The sequence below is a fragment of the Anas platyrhynchos genome, chromosome 1 (assembly GCF_047663525.1).
Source record: "Anas platyrhynchos isolate ZD024472 breed Pekin duck chromosome 1, IASCAAS_PekinDuck_T2T, whole genome shotgun sequence".
Taxonomy (NCBI): domain Eukaryota; kingdom Metazoa; phylum Chordata; class Aves; order Anseriformes; family Anatidae; genus Anas; species Anas platyrhynchos.
The window spans coordinates 36,625,425-36,638,773 of NC_092587.1; the positions used below are offsets into that span (position 1 = coordinate 36,625,425).

Sequence of the window (13,349 nt, forward strand, 5' to 3'; positions counted from 1 at the left end):
TCATTCATAAGCAAAACAGCTTTCTTTAAAACTCAGTCCTGGAAATGGCAGAACAATTTTGCCTCAAAATGCTAAAAAAAATAATTCAGATATAGACAGCTGGGTGAAGCTGGAACGGGGCCACAAGAAAAACCTCAGCATAAACTGTTGAAGTTTTAACAGTTCTTAAAATTAGTGGGTTTAACTGTGAGGTGGTTTACAGAAGTCTCAAGCAAGCTGTTCTTTCTGCAAGGGTTTCATAACGAAGCGTGGAAAGGACACATCTTTTCTCTTTTGCTTTTCTTTTGCAGCTGTTTCTAGTTTAAACATAGCAGCTGATGCTTCTCTCACATTCCCTATCCAGCTAAAGGATATCACTGAATGAAACAGACCAGCAGCACCAATGCCTCCCCATGTTTTATAACACCAACCATCAACATTTGAAATCTGGTCTGTTGTGCAAAAGCCAAAAAGCAAACCAAATGAAATGCACAGCGGTTATTAATCTAAGAGTTCCTCGTGCAGGCAGTAAGACTGAGAGTTTCACCACAATCTAGATACAAACTGGGAATGACTACAAATCCAGCAAAAAAATACAAAACCAGTAATTTCATGCATGTATGTCCCATCCCCACACTAATGCTAAAGCACCAGGAAAGAAAGATCTTTGTAAAGAGAAAGTGAGCCTGGCATGTCCTCTGTTCACGAGCAGAAGCAGCGCTGTTATTAAATAACGTGCACCAGAATTAGCTCCTTATAACACAGGTCTTTACCCTTCAGAGTTAGTTGGCTGTAGAATCCCTAAAGCAGATACTCTCACTCTGGCAGTGAAGAAAACCACGTTGATTTAGTGGTGCAAACACTGCTAAAATTAGAAGACTCTTATACTGTCATGAGACATTTTGGTTGGTATCGACTGGGTCCCTGTTTTGGGAGAACTGATAGGGGGGCAAAGAAACTCAGCTCCACTGTTTATTTTCCTAATGGCAAAGCTCTTCAAATGTAGGACAAGGGCTAGATTTTTCTCCTTTGGGTCCTATTTTAAATCCCAGCTGAAGTCATTGAGAGGCCTTCTCCTGAGTCAAACAGGCTTGGGCCAGGCCTTGGATAACTTCATGAAAGGCAACAGACGGCTCACCTAAGGATCCGTAGTTCTTGTTCTCATCTGGAATGCTTCAGGGCAGCACTCTGCAGCACTGCAGTAGCTAGGGATTAGATCCAGCTTCAAGTGCATGCAAAAACTACTAAATTCAGCAGAGAACATCAGCTAGCAGACTCTATTCAATCAAGATAAAACAACACATTTAGCTAAAAATCCAATTCAAGGGCATTAAATACATGCATTCAGCATATCTTTTTGAATGGAGATGTTAACTGTGATTAGGAACAGCTAGTTATTAAGTTGTTGTTGGGCTTCCTGAGCCAAAAAATGGCAGGAGGAATTCCAGGGATAGTTTGTTTCAGATTGTCTTTCCAGTTATTGGAAAGGTTGTGTCAGACACATATTAATGACAGTGTGGAAACCACAGGCTAAGTATGTTTGCAGTCCTTTTTTTCTTTCTTTTTCTTTTCTTTTTAAGCTGCTTGAGACCTTCAGATTTCAATTAAGAACTCAGGCAGGATGACCTGAATCAGCAATAGCTTTTGGATATAAAATGAAGGATAAAGAAAAACCCAACTAGAAGTTTTTAAAGAAAGTGTGGAGACACTTTCTAAGTCCCATGAAACAAGTCCCAAAGCTCTGCCTCAAGGTGTACATACACCATCTTTTCATGTATAAAACCTTTGGAGTATACGCCAGAAAAAAAGTGAAAACAACCCTGTAATTCAGAGGCAATATAGTTTATATACACCTCTGTGTAAGGCAAGAGAAAAACTCATCCTAGAAAGCCCTTCCTTCTTCAATATCATCACTATTTCTGTTCTCCCACGGTGTGTCTCTGTTATCCCCAGAGCCTCATTGCCTTTGATACCCTATGGCCAATTTTGTCGATTGGCAAAGCCCTGTTCTACTTCCAATTTCATCCAGGTAACCTGAGGGTCTGGGTCACCACCTGACTTGACTCGTTTACAGGGAAGACTGCTTTTGCAGTGGTGTGGGTTTGATGTGTCAAACTTCAGTTTTCAGTCAGGGAAGAAACGTCTGGAGGCAGAAAAGAGGAAGGAAAAAGCCTCTGCTTGCCACAGCTTTACCTGCAACCTTGGGAAGCTGTCTTAGCCTTCACCGCTCGTCTCCTCAGAAGGGCTCAGCACTTTTTCTGGCTGCAGTGAGCCATGACTTTTCTGCTAGAGTCAGAATTGCAACTAAAGATGAAACCTGTGAATGGTCTGGATAAGCACTCTTCATAAAACCACTCCCACCCCCTCCTCTTCCCCCAAGAAGAAAGCAGGTAAGATTCAAATGAAACCTGCTTGCATTTGTTTTATTTTGAAATGCAGATTCAATTATGACAGAAACATCATTTTGTTAAGGTCCTCCAGCATCTACACTGTAACAGCAACATGACCAATTGATAACAGCTGTCAGAATATTCTGGCCAGTTTCCCTACAAATGAAAAGCACAAGACTCACAGAAGGTCAAACACCACTAGTCACCAATGAATTGATTAAAAAAAAAAGAAAAATCAAATCCAATAGCATTTTTGGCTGAAGACTGCCTAACACATGGAGTAATTTTTATCAACTTGTTTCCCCAAACCATGCTGATAAATACTGAGTTCATAGGCTGTGAAATGATCTCTTTAAAACGACGAAGCATGGTAACCATGTATTTAGAAAAAGATGCAAAGACAGGTTATTATGGGTTTTTAGAATTACTGTAGGGGAATGTGATCCAAATAACAAATACACAGAGAGTAGAACATTTTACTCATCGTACAACTGAGTAACAGCCTCAGAAGTACAATTCTGTGTAACAAAATCACGTTGTAAGAAATGCCACTGGTGCAATTATCTCTCAGTATCTTTGTTGATTTCAAGATAACTCGTTCAGCTTAGACATTGATTTTTCCCCACCTGTATTTCCAGCTCACAAGCCTTAGTACTATCTTTTCTGAGCAGTACACATCTCCCACATGATGAATACTAGGTAGTGCAGTCTCAAAGGATCTGCTTCAGATCACATTCATACCAGTTTTGCACCAAAAGGCCATTGATTGAGACATTTAATATTTAGGCAAAATACCTAAAAATATTCATAGTTTAAAAATCCACCTTTTTTCAGTTCTGTAAAATGAAAAATAAACCATGAACCTTAGTAAAAAGGACTGAAAATCTGCCCTACTTCATCCAAATTTAACCTTGTAGTTCATGCCCAGCAAAGGTGTTCCAGGAAACGAGTGAAGTTATTCTTGGGTTTTCTCCCCTTGACCTAACCCATCAGGCACAGTCATACTAATGAAAAAAATATCAAAAGGATGGAGTAGTTTGATTCTGGATTTTTCAAACACTTCCCTCAGGGAGAGTCTTGGGAGATTTTGAGTGCTTTCCTCTCCCTGGCACACAGGCAGGAATGGTGCCTTTGCTGCTGCTGTTCTTTCCTCAGAGATGGGCCCTTTTAGACACAGCTTCTGGGGTTACAGCCCAAGTTCTCTCTGATATAAAGAAAATCAAATCTGTCCCTTAGTCTCTTGGATGACTGCAATGCCACTAAGCCAAATCCAAGGCTGAACTTTTTTAATTGAATTTTTTCTGATTACCATGTTTCTCTTGCATTGAATTGCATAGCACATGCAGAAGATCCTTTAATCTCCAGGAAGTTTAATTATCATCCTCTTTGTAAAACTTTCACACCTGCTCTCTGACTTTAAGTACTTCAGCTACCTGCTCAATTATTTTTTTTTTTTTCATACCACTGCAAATCGGGATAATTCGTTATTCTCATTAGTTTGCTGTTGACCAACATGCTAAGTAACAGATAAACCAACTTAATGAAAGACCTCTTGACTTAACTTACAGCTGACCAGAGGTGTGACCTTGGAGCAGAGATGGTTATTCTCTTTCACACTGCATTACATCTGGGTAGCCCTCATGCAACATGGAAAGATTTAACCAATAATTTTCCCATCAGTCACTGAAAGTAGAGTAAAAAGCTTTCCTTGCAACAAACCAGTAAGACATATACATAGGAGGGTTATTGACTGGATGGTGCAGAGGACAGCTTGTTACAGCCATCTCCTCTTCCCATTGTTTATTTTTAAATAATTACTAGATGAAGCAGAATGGTTTTTATTTTTTATTTTTTACGGCAGAGGCTGCTTCCTTTTGAGCATCCAAACCTTTGAATTAGCACATAAAAATTCAGACCATGTGCTTTGTGAGGAGATAGCACAATGGATTATGAAGGCTTTACTTTAATGAATGCCCATCATGAAATATATTAGATATCTCAGACTATTTTTTTGAATTGTACACTAGTTAGACTAACTGCATTCAAGTATAGGTTTCACCTTCCTGACAAGTCTTTGAAGACAAATTTTCCCATTACTCTCAGTAAACAGCAAGACAGCGCAGATTTTTTTTTCATTTAAGAAGTGGAACTTGGAAGAGAATACCCCACACATACCCTTTCCTTACAATTTATGACAATTAAATTGTATTTTTAGTTTTCAGTTACAGGGACATCTCATTTCACCTTTACAGTTTTTTCTCCTGTACAAGGTAATGTTTATTAAGCTGCTTCTAATGAGGCCAGGGTTTCAAAAACACTAGAGAGAAATGTTAATTGGACCTGTTAGAGTAATTTGTAACTTATATAGTTCTACTAAACTCTATTTATTTCTCTTTAGGGATGATCAAGAAGTTTGTAAAGAAAGTATTATCTGTAAGATTTATGAAATACTTATAAAACACGATGACTCCCCTTTAATTTCTGTAATTATCTAGTCGCAACATGGCTATCAAATTGTAACAACAAATCATGACCAGTCAGAGAAAAGAAAATAAAAAAACACTATAGGGCAAACATCCTTGGGAATCACAGCTCTTAACATTGTTTGACACTTCTCAATAAAACACCTTGATTTTAATTACTTAAAACCTACCACTTGGCCATGTATGGACTAAATAGTTGGTGTGATTTCTTTTTTTCTTATAACAATTACCTCTCTCAGGCTTCATTTTTTTCTTCCCTTAGTTATTTCAGCTGAAACAGGTCAGCTGTGTCTGATAGCATCATTAGGGAAAAGAGTACTACTTTGTCCCCACACTGAAAATTCTGTGGGCTTTATATTGAAAAGTCACGTTCTCCGTGAGTTGTCATTCCCTGACAGATCTGGTTCTGAGAGTCAAGAGGAATGTCAGGAGAAGGGGAGACTTGGACTTCTTGACCAAGAAGGGGAGGAGCATGGGAAAGGAACTGAGGGGAGAAGGTTATTGATCTGAAAAGAAGCTGTAGTACAAGGAACTTGGGAGTGGTTTGCTGAAAGACAAGGATGGGAGGAAGTGCTAAAGAGGGGTGGGCACAGAAACTTGAAAAGGATTTTATGGAAGGAAATCAGTAGTGTGAGAAAGAGAAGTATGTGGGAAAATTACCTAAGGCTTACTCGGCAAAAGAGAAGGGCTATAAGAAGAGAGATAGCATGTTGGGGATTTAGGAATTTCTAGAAAAGGAGTCTTCATCTGGTCAGTAAGGAAAGGAAATTCAAGCGGCTGTTGGAAAAAAAGGATTGTAATGCAATTAGGAAACAGGATAAGAACAAAGAACAGAGGAAAAAAAACACTGTCACACTTGCATGAAACAGACAGGAAGAGACATGAAGGAACGTGGGATCCTGAACCTTTATGCTTCTTTGCTGTCAGCAAACATATTTGAAGTCCACTGGTCTATGTCTCTCTAGCCTTTTCTGCTTGGTCCCCAGGAAGCACGTATGTATTGTGCTGAACAGCTGGTCCCAGTGAATAATAGGGAGCAGACTGGTAGACCTAATCGTTCTCACTCTTTTGAGGAACTATTTTGGTACAGACATAATGCCACACAGTTTTTTCTCCCTGACCTCTTCCCCACAAAGAAAGGTACATAAAAATGTACAGTAAACACTGTTGAAGATATAAGCTCACACATACACCAAAAAAAACCAAAACATAATGTTGGGAAACAACAAATTGACATTGCTACTGCAAAAGAGTGTTACAGTGTATGACATATACACACGCTCTTTTCTTACAAGGACTGATTCAACACCTCTTTTACTACTCAGGAGTCCTTATGGTGAAACAAGTATCCCCTCCGTAAGACAAGCATTTTAAGTTTTGAGGGAGCTAGAAGTGAATGAGTTGGGTGGGAGCTGTGTAATGAGTAAAGAGGAAACTGCGAGGAAGGAAAGAAGGTCAAATAACATTGAGAAGACAACTCGGTGCTGCTTTGAAGTACCACATTCTCTTTCTCCCTGTCACAATTTGTATAAAGGTTGAGAGGACATTTAAACTAAATCAGTCACTATTTGCAACCATTTTATTGTTTCAATATCTGTAGTCAATGGCAGGATCTCTTCATCACACAAAGCACTGACAAATCAAGAACGGGGTTTTGAAGTTGCAAGACCAAAATGATGAATCTTTGTTTAAACCATAGTAAGTATTTACCTTAGGTATCTATGCCATCCATTTATCTTAAGAAATGTTAAAAAGGTATTGTTTTCCTTTTAAACCATGTAAGCAGAGTAGATTAAAGCAGGCAAGCACGTAGGAACTTGCCTGCCTGACAGGTCCACTTATAAGCAAAGACGAGACTCAGTGAAACCAGTATGTATTGTATTTGGTAGCAGCATGAGATGAAGGGTTAAAGGGAAGAACCCCCTGACTATTGTGAAAAAGCAGTCCTGAAAGTCATAAAACTTGATAGCAGAAAGAGACAAAAAAAAAAAAAAAAAAAAAAAAAAAGCCACAGACATCTCTAAAGGAAAAAGCTTTTTCTGGTGCCAAGGATGTCATGTCCCAACATGTGTCTTTCTCTAGATGAAATCCTAACAAGCTAGCACAACTGAGAGAGAGAGAACTTACTTATTGTGCATGTTCACTGCTGATTGTCAGTTCATACTAATGGCCCTGATGCAGGCATCTGGGCACTGACAGCAGAGAGCACAAATAGTGCATTTGATAAACAAGGAACTTGAATAGTACAATGGGAGACTGACGTTATAGAGCACATAGATCTAAACATCCGCTTAGTTTGCACGGCATGAATGTGGATGGTGCACTGGCCTCCAAGAGAGACCAAAAAACCCACATGGTTTTTGTAGTGATATATCTGTGAGTGGATATTTCTGCAGCTGTTAGAGAGAGAGATGTCTACGTCATCCTCTGCCTTAATCAAGAGCCTACAGATTTGGAATGACCTTGGGACACTGAGGTTGTCTCCTTGAGATCTGCATATTGCCTGAAGCACACACACTGTAGCATGACTAAGGCCTCAAAAAAAAAAAATAATCAGGAAATTAATGACTTAGCATTCAGCCAAGGATTAACATAGTGCCCTTCATAAGCCTGTGGCCACGTACCGAAGACAGAAAGAAAATACGTAATGAGTAACTGCATATGGTTATTCTCTCCCATGTGGCTCTTGTGACTGCATTACTTGCACACCTAGCTGGACAGAGACTGAGCAGACAATCTGAACCGTAACATTTCCTAACTGGCACATTCAACTTCATTCATTGTCTTCTGGCGTAATTTGAGTATGTGCTTGTGTAGCAGTATTTAAAGTAGAGTAACACTTCAACAACTTGAGCTATTATGACCTTGTCTTTGCACCAGAATTTTCTCTCAATCTGTCTCTGAAGAGGAACTCTTCTCTAAAGATTTAACTAACTCATTTATATTTAGAATTTCAAAGCACCTCGGTCCATTGCTCTGTGACAGTCAGAAGACCTGCAGCTACAGTCAAATGCTAGAGTGCAATGACTCCTGTTCCTTGGTCTTGTAAAACCTGGTAACACTTAAAGGTCTCCACAGCTCTGTGTATGCTTGAGTTATTTTGCTTTATGCAACTTAAGGGGCAGCCCACACGGTTCTTTTTTTCTCCCACATTTCTTAACGTCTTGCAAAAATTACTGGAAGTCTACGCTGAATCACAGATTATATCAGCTGGTGTTTAAACTACGCGTGCTTCCTTTCCCTAGTGTTTTTCTTGTCAGGCATTGAATTCCTGTCAGAATTATTGGAGAGTGAGGCAGATTTCTGTAAATGTACTCTCATAAAATTGTTACTGCCTTTTTTTTTTTTTTTTAAATGTGTGAAATCAAAGAGCCAAAAAGCTGGACAGTATTTGTCAAACTGCTGTCAGATTTACCAGCAAATGATTGCAAGAATAATTTCCATTCAATAAAGTTGTATGAATGGTAAGCACAGAATTCAGAAAACTGAGGATGCTGTTCTAGCTAAAGTGGAGTGGTGGTGCTATGTCAGGGTGATGCAGGTAGCTTGGGACAAAAAAAACAGCCGACCGTCTTTGCAGAGAACTATTACAGGGTGCCACATTACAGTAAGTGTATTCTGGCTCAGATAAGTGCACAAATCATTAAATAAGCCAGATAAACATATGGAATTAGAATGAGCAATATGTTCCTTCATTTTTGAAGATTAAGGGCACATGTGGCTTGAACTAAGTAACACAGAGTGAAAAGATGAGATAGAATGACTTTGGGTCTCTTAGACGCAAATAGCTAAAAAAAAAATAAATAAGAAAAATATAAAAAGATTAAGTTTGTGCCTAAGTTCTGGCCATGACTAATAGTCTTGTTTAACTAAAGGATTCTTGGTTCAAAGATTACCCCAGCAATAATATCCAAAATTTAAGAAGTAGATTGCTCAAAAGCTCAACAGCAGAAATTGATGAACTAGAGCTATGCAAAAATGTTACAGGCCAGACTTTAAACCTTTAAAGGTAGCCATTACCTTTGAACTTTTCTGAATGCTGACTTTCAGAGTAAATATGGAAGATTCAACCCAAGTTGAACTTACGCAACCCCAGCTACAGAGACAGTAGACAACCCAGGAGCATCAATGCAGCTTCTAGAAAACCTGAAGGCACACTGCCTCTGCTCTTGTTCCACATAAATGTAGTGATAAGCTTATATTTCTCTTTTTAGAAGGGGGAAGTGTGAATCTCTGTTTGCAGCTTATTATTACCATTGCATTCCATATTCATAAGTCATTCCTATATGATTTTTATCTCTAACTGAAAGATCTCTCAAACACATTTTCTTATTAGGAAGCCCTGATTTCTTAGATAAGTGTGATGCATTCCAGCTTATGCATTCCATGATATAAGACATTATGGAATTCATCTGGCTAACTAAACTGAAAGTTCTCTAAGTCAGAGAAAAAAAAAAGACACAAAATAACCATCACCTCCACCACCACCACCAACAAAAAAAACTAAAAACATCTCCTTCATGATGCTGAATCAACAAGTTTACTTCCTAAGACCCAGCTGAGCAAGATACTTCAGACTGCATTTAAGCAAGCATGAGTGAGTTCAGAGGGACTAGCTACATTTCTTAAAATATTTACACACTTATGTACCCTGTATGGAACCCCTTGATGCTTTTTTTCTATTCCAGTTTGTCTAGGTTCCAGAACCAATAAAATGTACAAGCTTCCCAAATGACCTCTTCAAGACTTCAGGCAAAGGAACAAAACTTAGAGAAATATAGCACCTTTGAAACAGCTTATGCTTACAGGAGTATAAAAAGTCAGTTACACACCACAGGACTGTAGCTGAAAAATAGCTCAGGATTATTTTCTTCATCTAGTGTAACCTTTTCAAATTAAGTTCCAATTTCATGCTATCAGAATATATTTTATGGCTCTTTCCAGTTCTGGTCGCATGAAACTCTACTTTATAGGATGTAGCCATCTGCTAACAGAATAGAAGATTTTAAAGCAAATAATGGAACAATTGTATCTCTGTGAGTAAGATATGTCCCTGAAAGTTTATTCTAGGAGGACCCTATAGAATGGACCAAACTCTCAAAGAACTTTTGGATTGTTTCTTTGCTCTCAGCATGCTAAACTACTAAACCAGTTTCAGGCAACAGTACAGATAAGACATTTTATCTAGTACTATTCCGCTAGTTTTAGCCTATTTTTTATATTCATATCAACCCTGAGGTGGCATTACAAATACCTTATCTTGTGGGTAACAGAAGAGATGGAGAACAGAGTAACATTTTTCTAATTCTTAAATTTCTGGTCAAGGTTCATATCCTCCCTTTTATTTTGCTCACAACTTTGACTTGAGAAGTAGTAAATGAAGATCCAGATCAACACCATTTTCAAGGGCCAGGAATGAATAGATTATGACGAGTGATTTTCAGCCTTTGGTACATGGTCTACTCATAACATAACTGCAAAAAGCAAAGAAAGCCTCCCAACAACATTTTTCACAATACCACTAGAAAACAATGCATGGTGTGCACGTTTGAAAAAGTAAAAAACAACTGGGGGTTAGATAAAATCTAACAAAAACATAATGCATGAGACAGAAAGCCTACTGGATCCCTCCTTATTTCTTCTTGGTGACATTGCAGGACGACCATCCCATAAATTTTTCAGTGTTTGATTCCCTTTTCCTTTTTTTTCTTTAAAACTCAACAAGTCTCAAGTTCTTCCACCTCCTTCGGTTTCCTCTGAGTTTTCTCTGAAATTAAAGACTAGTTGGAAACTGTGGCTGTCCAAAGCCAGGGGTTTATTTCAATGAGATCTTTCTTATAGAGAAGGCAGACTTTGAAGAATATGTTTTTAACACTGATGATAGAAAATATTTAGTCATCCATCATCTTCGAAAAGAAAAAACAACAAAAAAATATGAAAACAGCTAAATTCTATTCCCTTCAGGTTACAAAATCACCTACATTTCATCTACTATATGGGAGGTTCCTGCCCAGATGCAGAGCTCTCACTACATTTCTGGACATGAACCTTGCATGAATGTCCAGCAGAACTGCCAGACACCATGCAAACCTGTCACTCCATTATGGATAGTTAAATAATCACAGACATATATTATAATAAAAAAGATCTGTGTCTTGGAGAGAACAAAGAGAGCTCTTCCAGAATAAACAAATATCTTACATTATTCTTCTAAGTGTTAATATTTTCCAGTGCTTTGAAGTTTGACAGTGCTATTTCACAAATTCCTAGGAGGCCACTTTCCTTCTAGGCTAGAAATCTGACTGTGGAACTGAGGAGGAATAGAACAGAAAAATCCCCAAACAGAGAAGAAATGCTTTAGTCTGACTGGTGAGTATTTCAATTTCTTGCTGCCACCAATTTTGACTGGCTTGCAAAAGTGGAGGGGATATGACACCTTGCACAGCACATGGAAATAACTCATTCCCAAACCTGTTGTGAAAAATCACCTGCTCTCCTTGACTTTCCAAAAATCCTCCAATACCTTCAGTGAGTTCAGCAGCAGTTTGTATGAGCTGTTAGCTCATTTCTCAAGTCATGACTTGCCACCTCTACGTTTCTTAACAACTTTTCTTCTTCCCACTATATGGCAGTTTTGTCACTTTTTATAATGGCTTGGCCACCTAGCTGTACTGGCAAAAGGCAAAAAAATTCCTGTAAGGGCAAGTAAACCCTCTTCCATGTGACATAGAAATGCTTACACTTCATTAACCTTTATTACAAACTAGTCACTGGAAAAGTTACTTTGCTAGAATCCACACTATGGTTTCACTCTACAAACCATGTCAGAATGCTAAATTGCAGTAAAATACTGCTCACCTTTTTATGAACCCAAGATTAATGATACGGTGCGGAAGAGAATATCAGTGCTGCTAGGAGCATAACAAATCACAATCAATTCTAAAATAGCTCATCAAGAACAGGCAGCAAAACAGCACAGATGGTTCCCAGAACTAAAGCCCCACTTCTCAACGTACCCATTACTGAGACATCGTATTCAACCAGCAGAGTTGCCTCTTGTCCGCATTGTTTGAGAATACTCATAGCTTCAGCGTGTGTTGTTCCAAGCAGTCGGATCCCATCAACACTCAGCAGCCTGTCCCCGGGTTTGATTGTGCCCTCTCTGAAAGGAGATTAAAGGAATGATCTTTATTAATATAAGATAAATTGATTTGGAGATAATACTGTTTATGCAAAACGATTCTCTCACACCCTCTCTGACATCCATCCCTCTTGACTTAACACTTAACATTTACGTTGACAGTGAGAACGTTCAGAGGGCACAGTGGAAAGAAAATTGCTTTAATTGGAAAGTCAGCGATTGGAAAACAGCTTAACACATAGCTAAATAATCAAGTCATGTTAAATCACAACCAAGTATAGCTTCTGCGTCAACATATGCTTTGTTTCTGCCTCGTCCACACAACTCTGCTTTCACACATACATAAACGCCTTCCCTCACAGATACGTGCTGAAAAATATGTATGAGGTACTACAAACATGCAGGTGAAGAAACAGATTGCAAAATACAAATGTCCATTTACTGATTTTCTTCAAAAATATATCCTACTTGGATAGTTCAATTTTTCTTTTCTTCCTACCTAAAAACAATTTGCTTATAAACGTACACTGTCTCCTAGGCTTATCTCATAACATGATCAGACTTATAACAGAAAATGGAGTACTAACATTGCCAACTTAATCAGGGAGAAAAACAAGAAGGCAGGGATGATGAGGGTGGTGAAAAAAGGGAGGGATAAAAATCGAAAGCTCTCTCAAAATGTTTGCTTCTCAATTGATGGGCAAAAATGTCAACATAAGCTATAGAACATCATTCTTCTTAAAAAAAACGCCCTTTATGTTTCTTTAAAGATTTAAGGGCATAAATGCCATTTTTGAAAATATGAATTAAAATTACACACAAAGTGAATATTTTTCCTTTATACAGATACAAGATGGCATTACAAAAGGAAGATGTTCATTGGGCCAAACCATAAACCTACACTCAGAAGTTTTCCAGGTGAATTCATGTGTGAACTCACATGCAGGTATGAAGAAATGTTCTAAAACAATAACAAAACAACACCCAATCACATAAATGTATTTGTCTGGAGTGTGAGAGAAAAAGATTGTAGTGTTAGGTTTAAAAAGCATAATTAAGAGCTTCAGTACTTGTCTGATGGCTGCAAAGATTGTTCTCTGACCTAATACAGAGATTTGTTCTAACTAGTTTAGGTTAATTTTTGCAAGTGTTTAATGGGTAGTCGTGGAACATGCAAGATAGCCTGTTAATTAAAGTTCACACCACACTGTGATGTGCTGAGCCTCTGTAGTTTCCTATTACTGTTATTATTTTTAAAATTAAACACATAAATCATGAATTTCAAAGGTTCAGGTTTGAATACATCTACTTCACTCCAAGTCTTAACTTCTATTCCAAATAATTCACGTTTCTCCA

At 38.2% G+C, this 13,349-nt stretch overlaps 1 protein-coding gene across 22 annotated transcripts in view; it reads right to left on the bottom strand.

Annotated features, from left to right (window-relative positions):
• The window catches only part of GRIP1 (glutamate receptor interacting protein 1), a 317,628-nt gene that overhangs the window by 59,533 nt on the left and 244,746 nt on the right, over nucleotides 1-13,349 (bottom strand). For all 22 annotated transcript variants that reach the window (XM_038185237.2, XM_072034610.1, XM_072034603.1 and 19 more), the window contains one exon: nucleotides 11,869-12,014. In XM_038185237.2, the coding sequence (XP_038041165.1) occupies nucleotides 11,869-12,014 (146 nt within the window). The remainder of the gene's footprint in view (nucleotides 1-11,868; nucleotides 12,015-13,349) is intronic.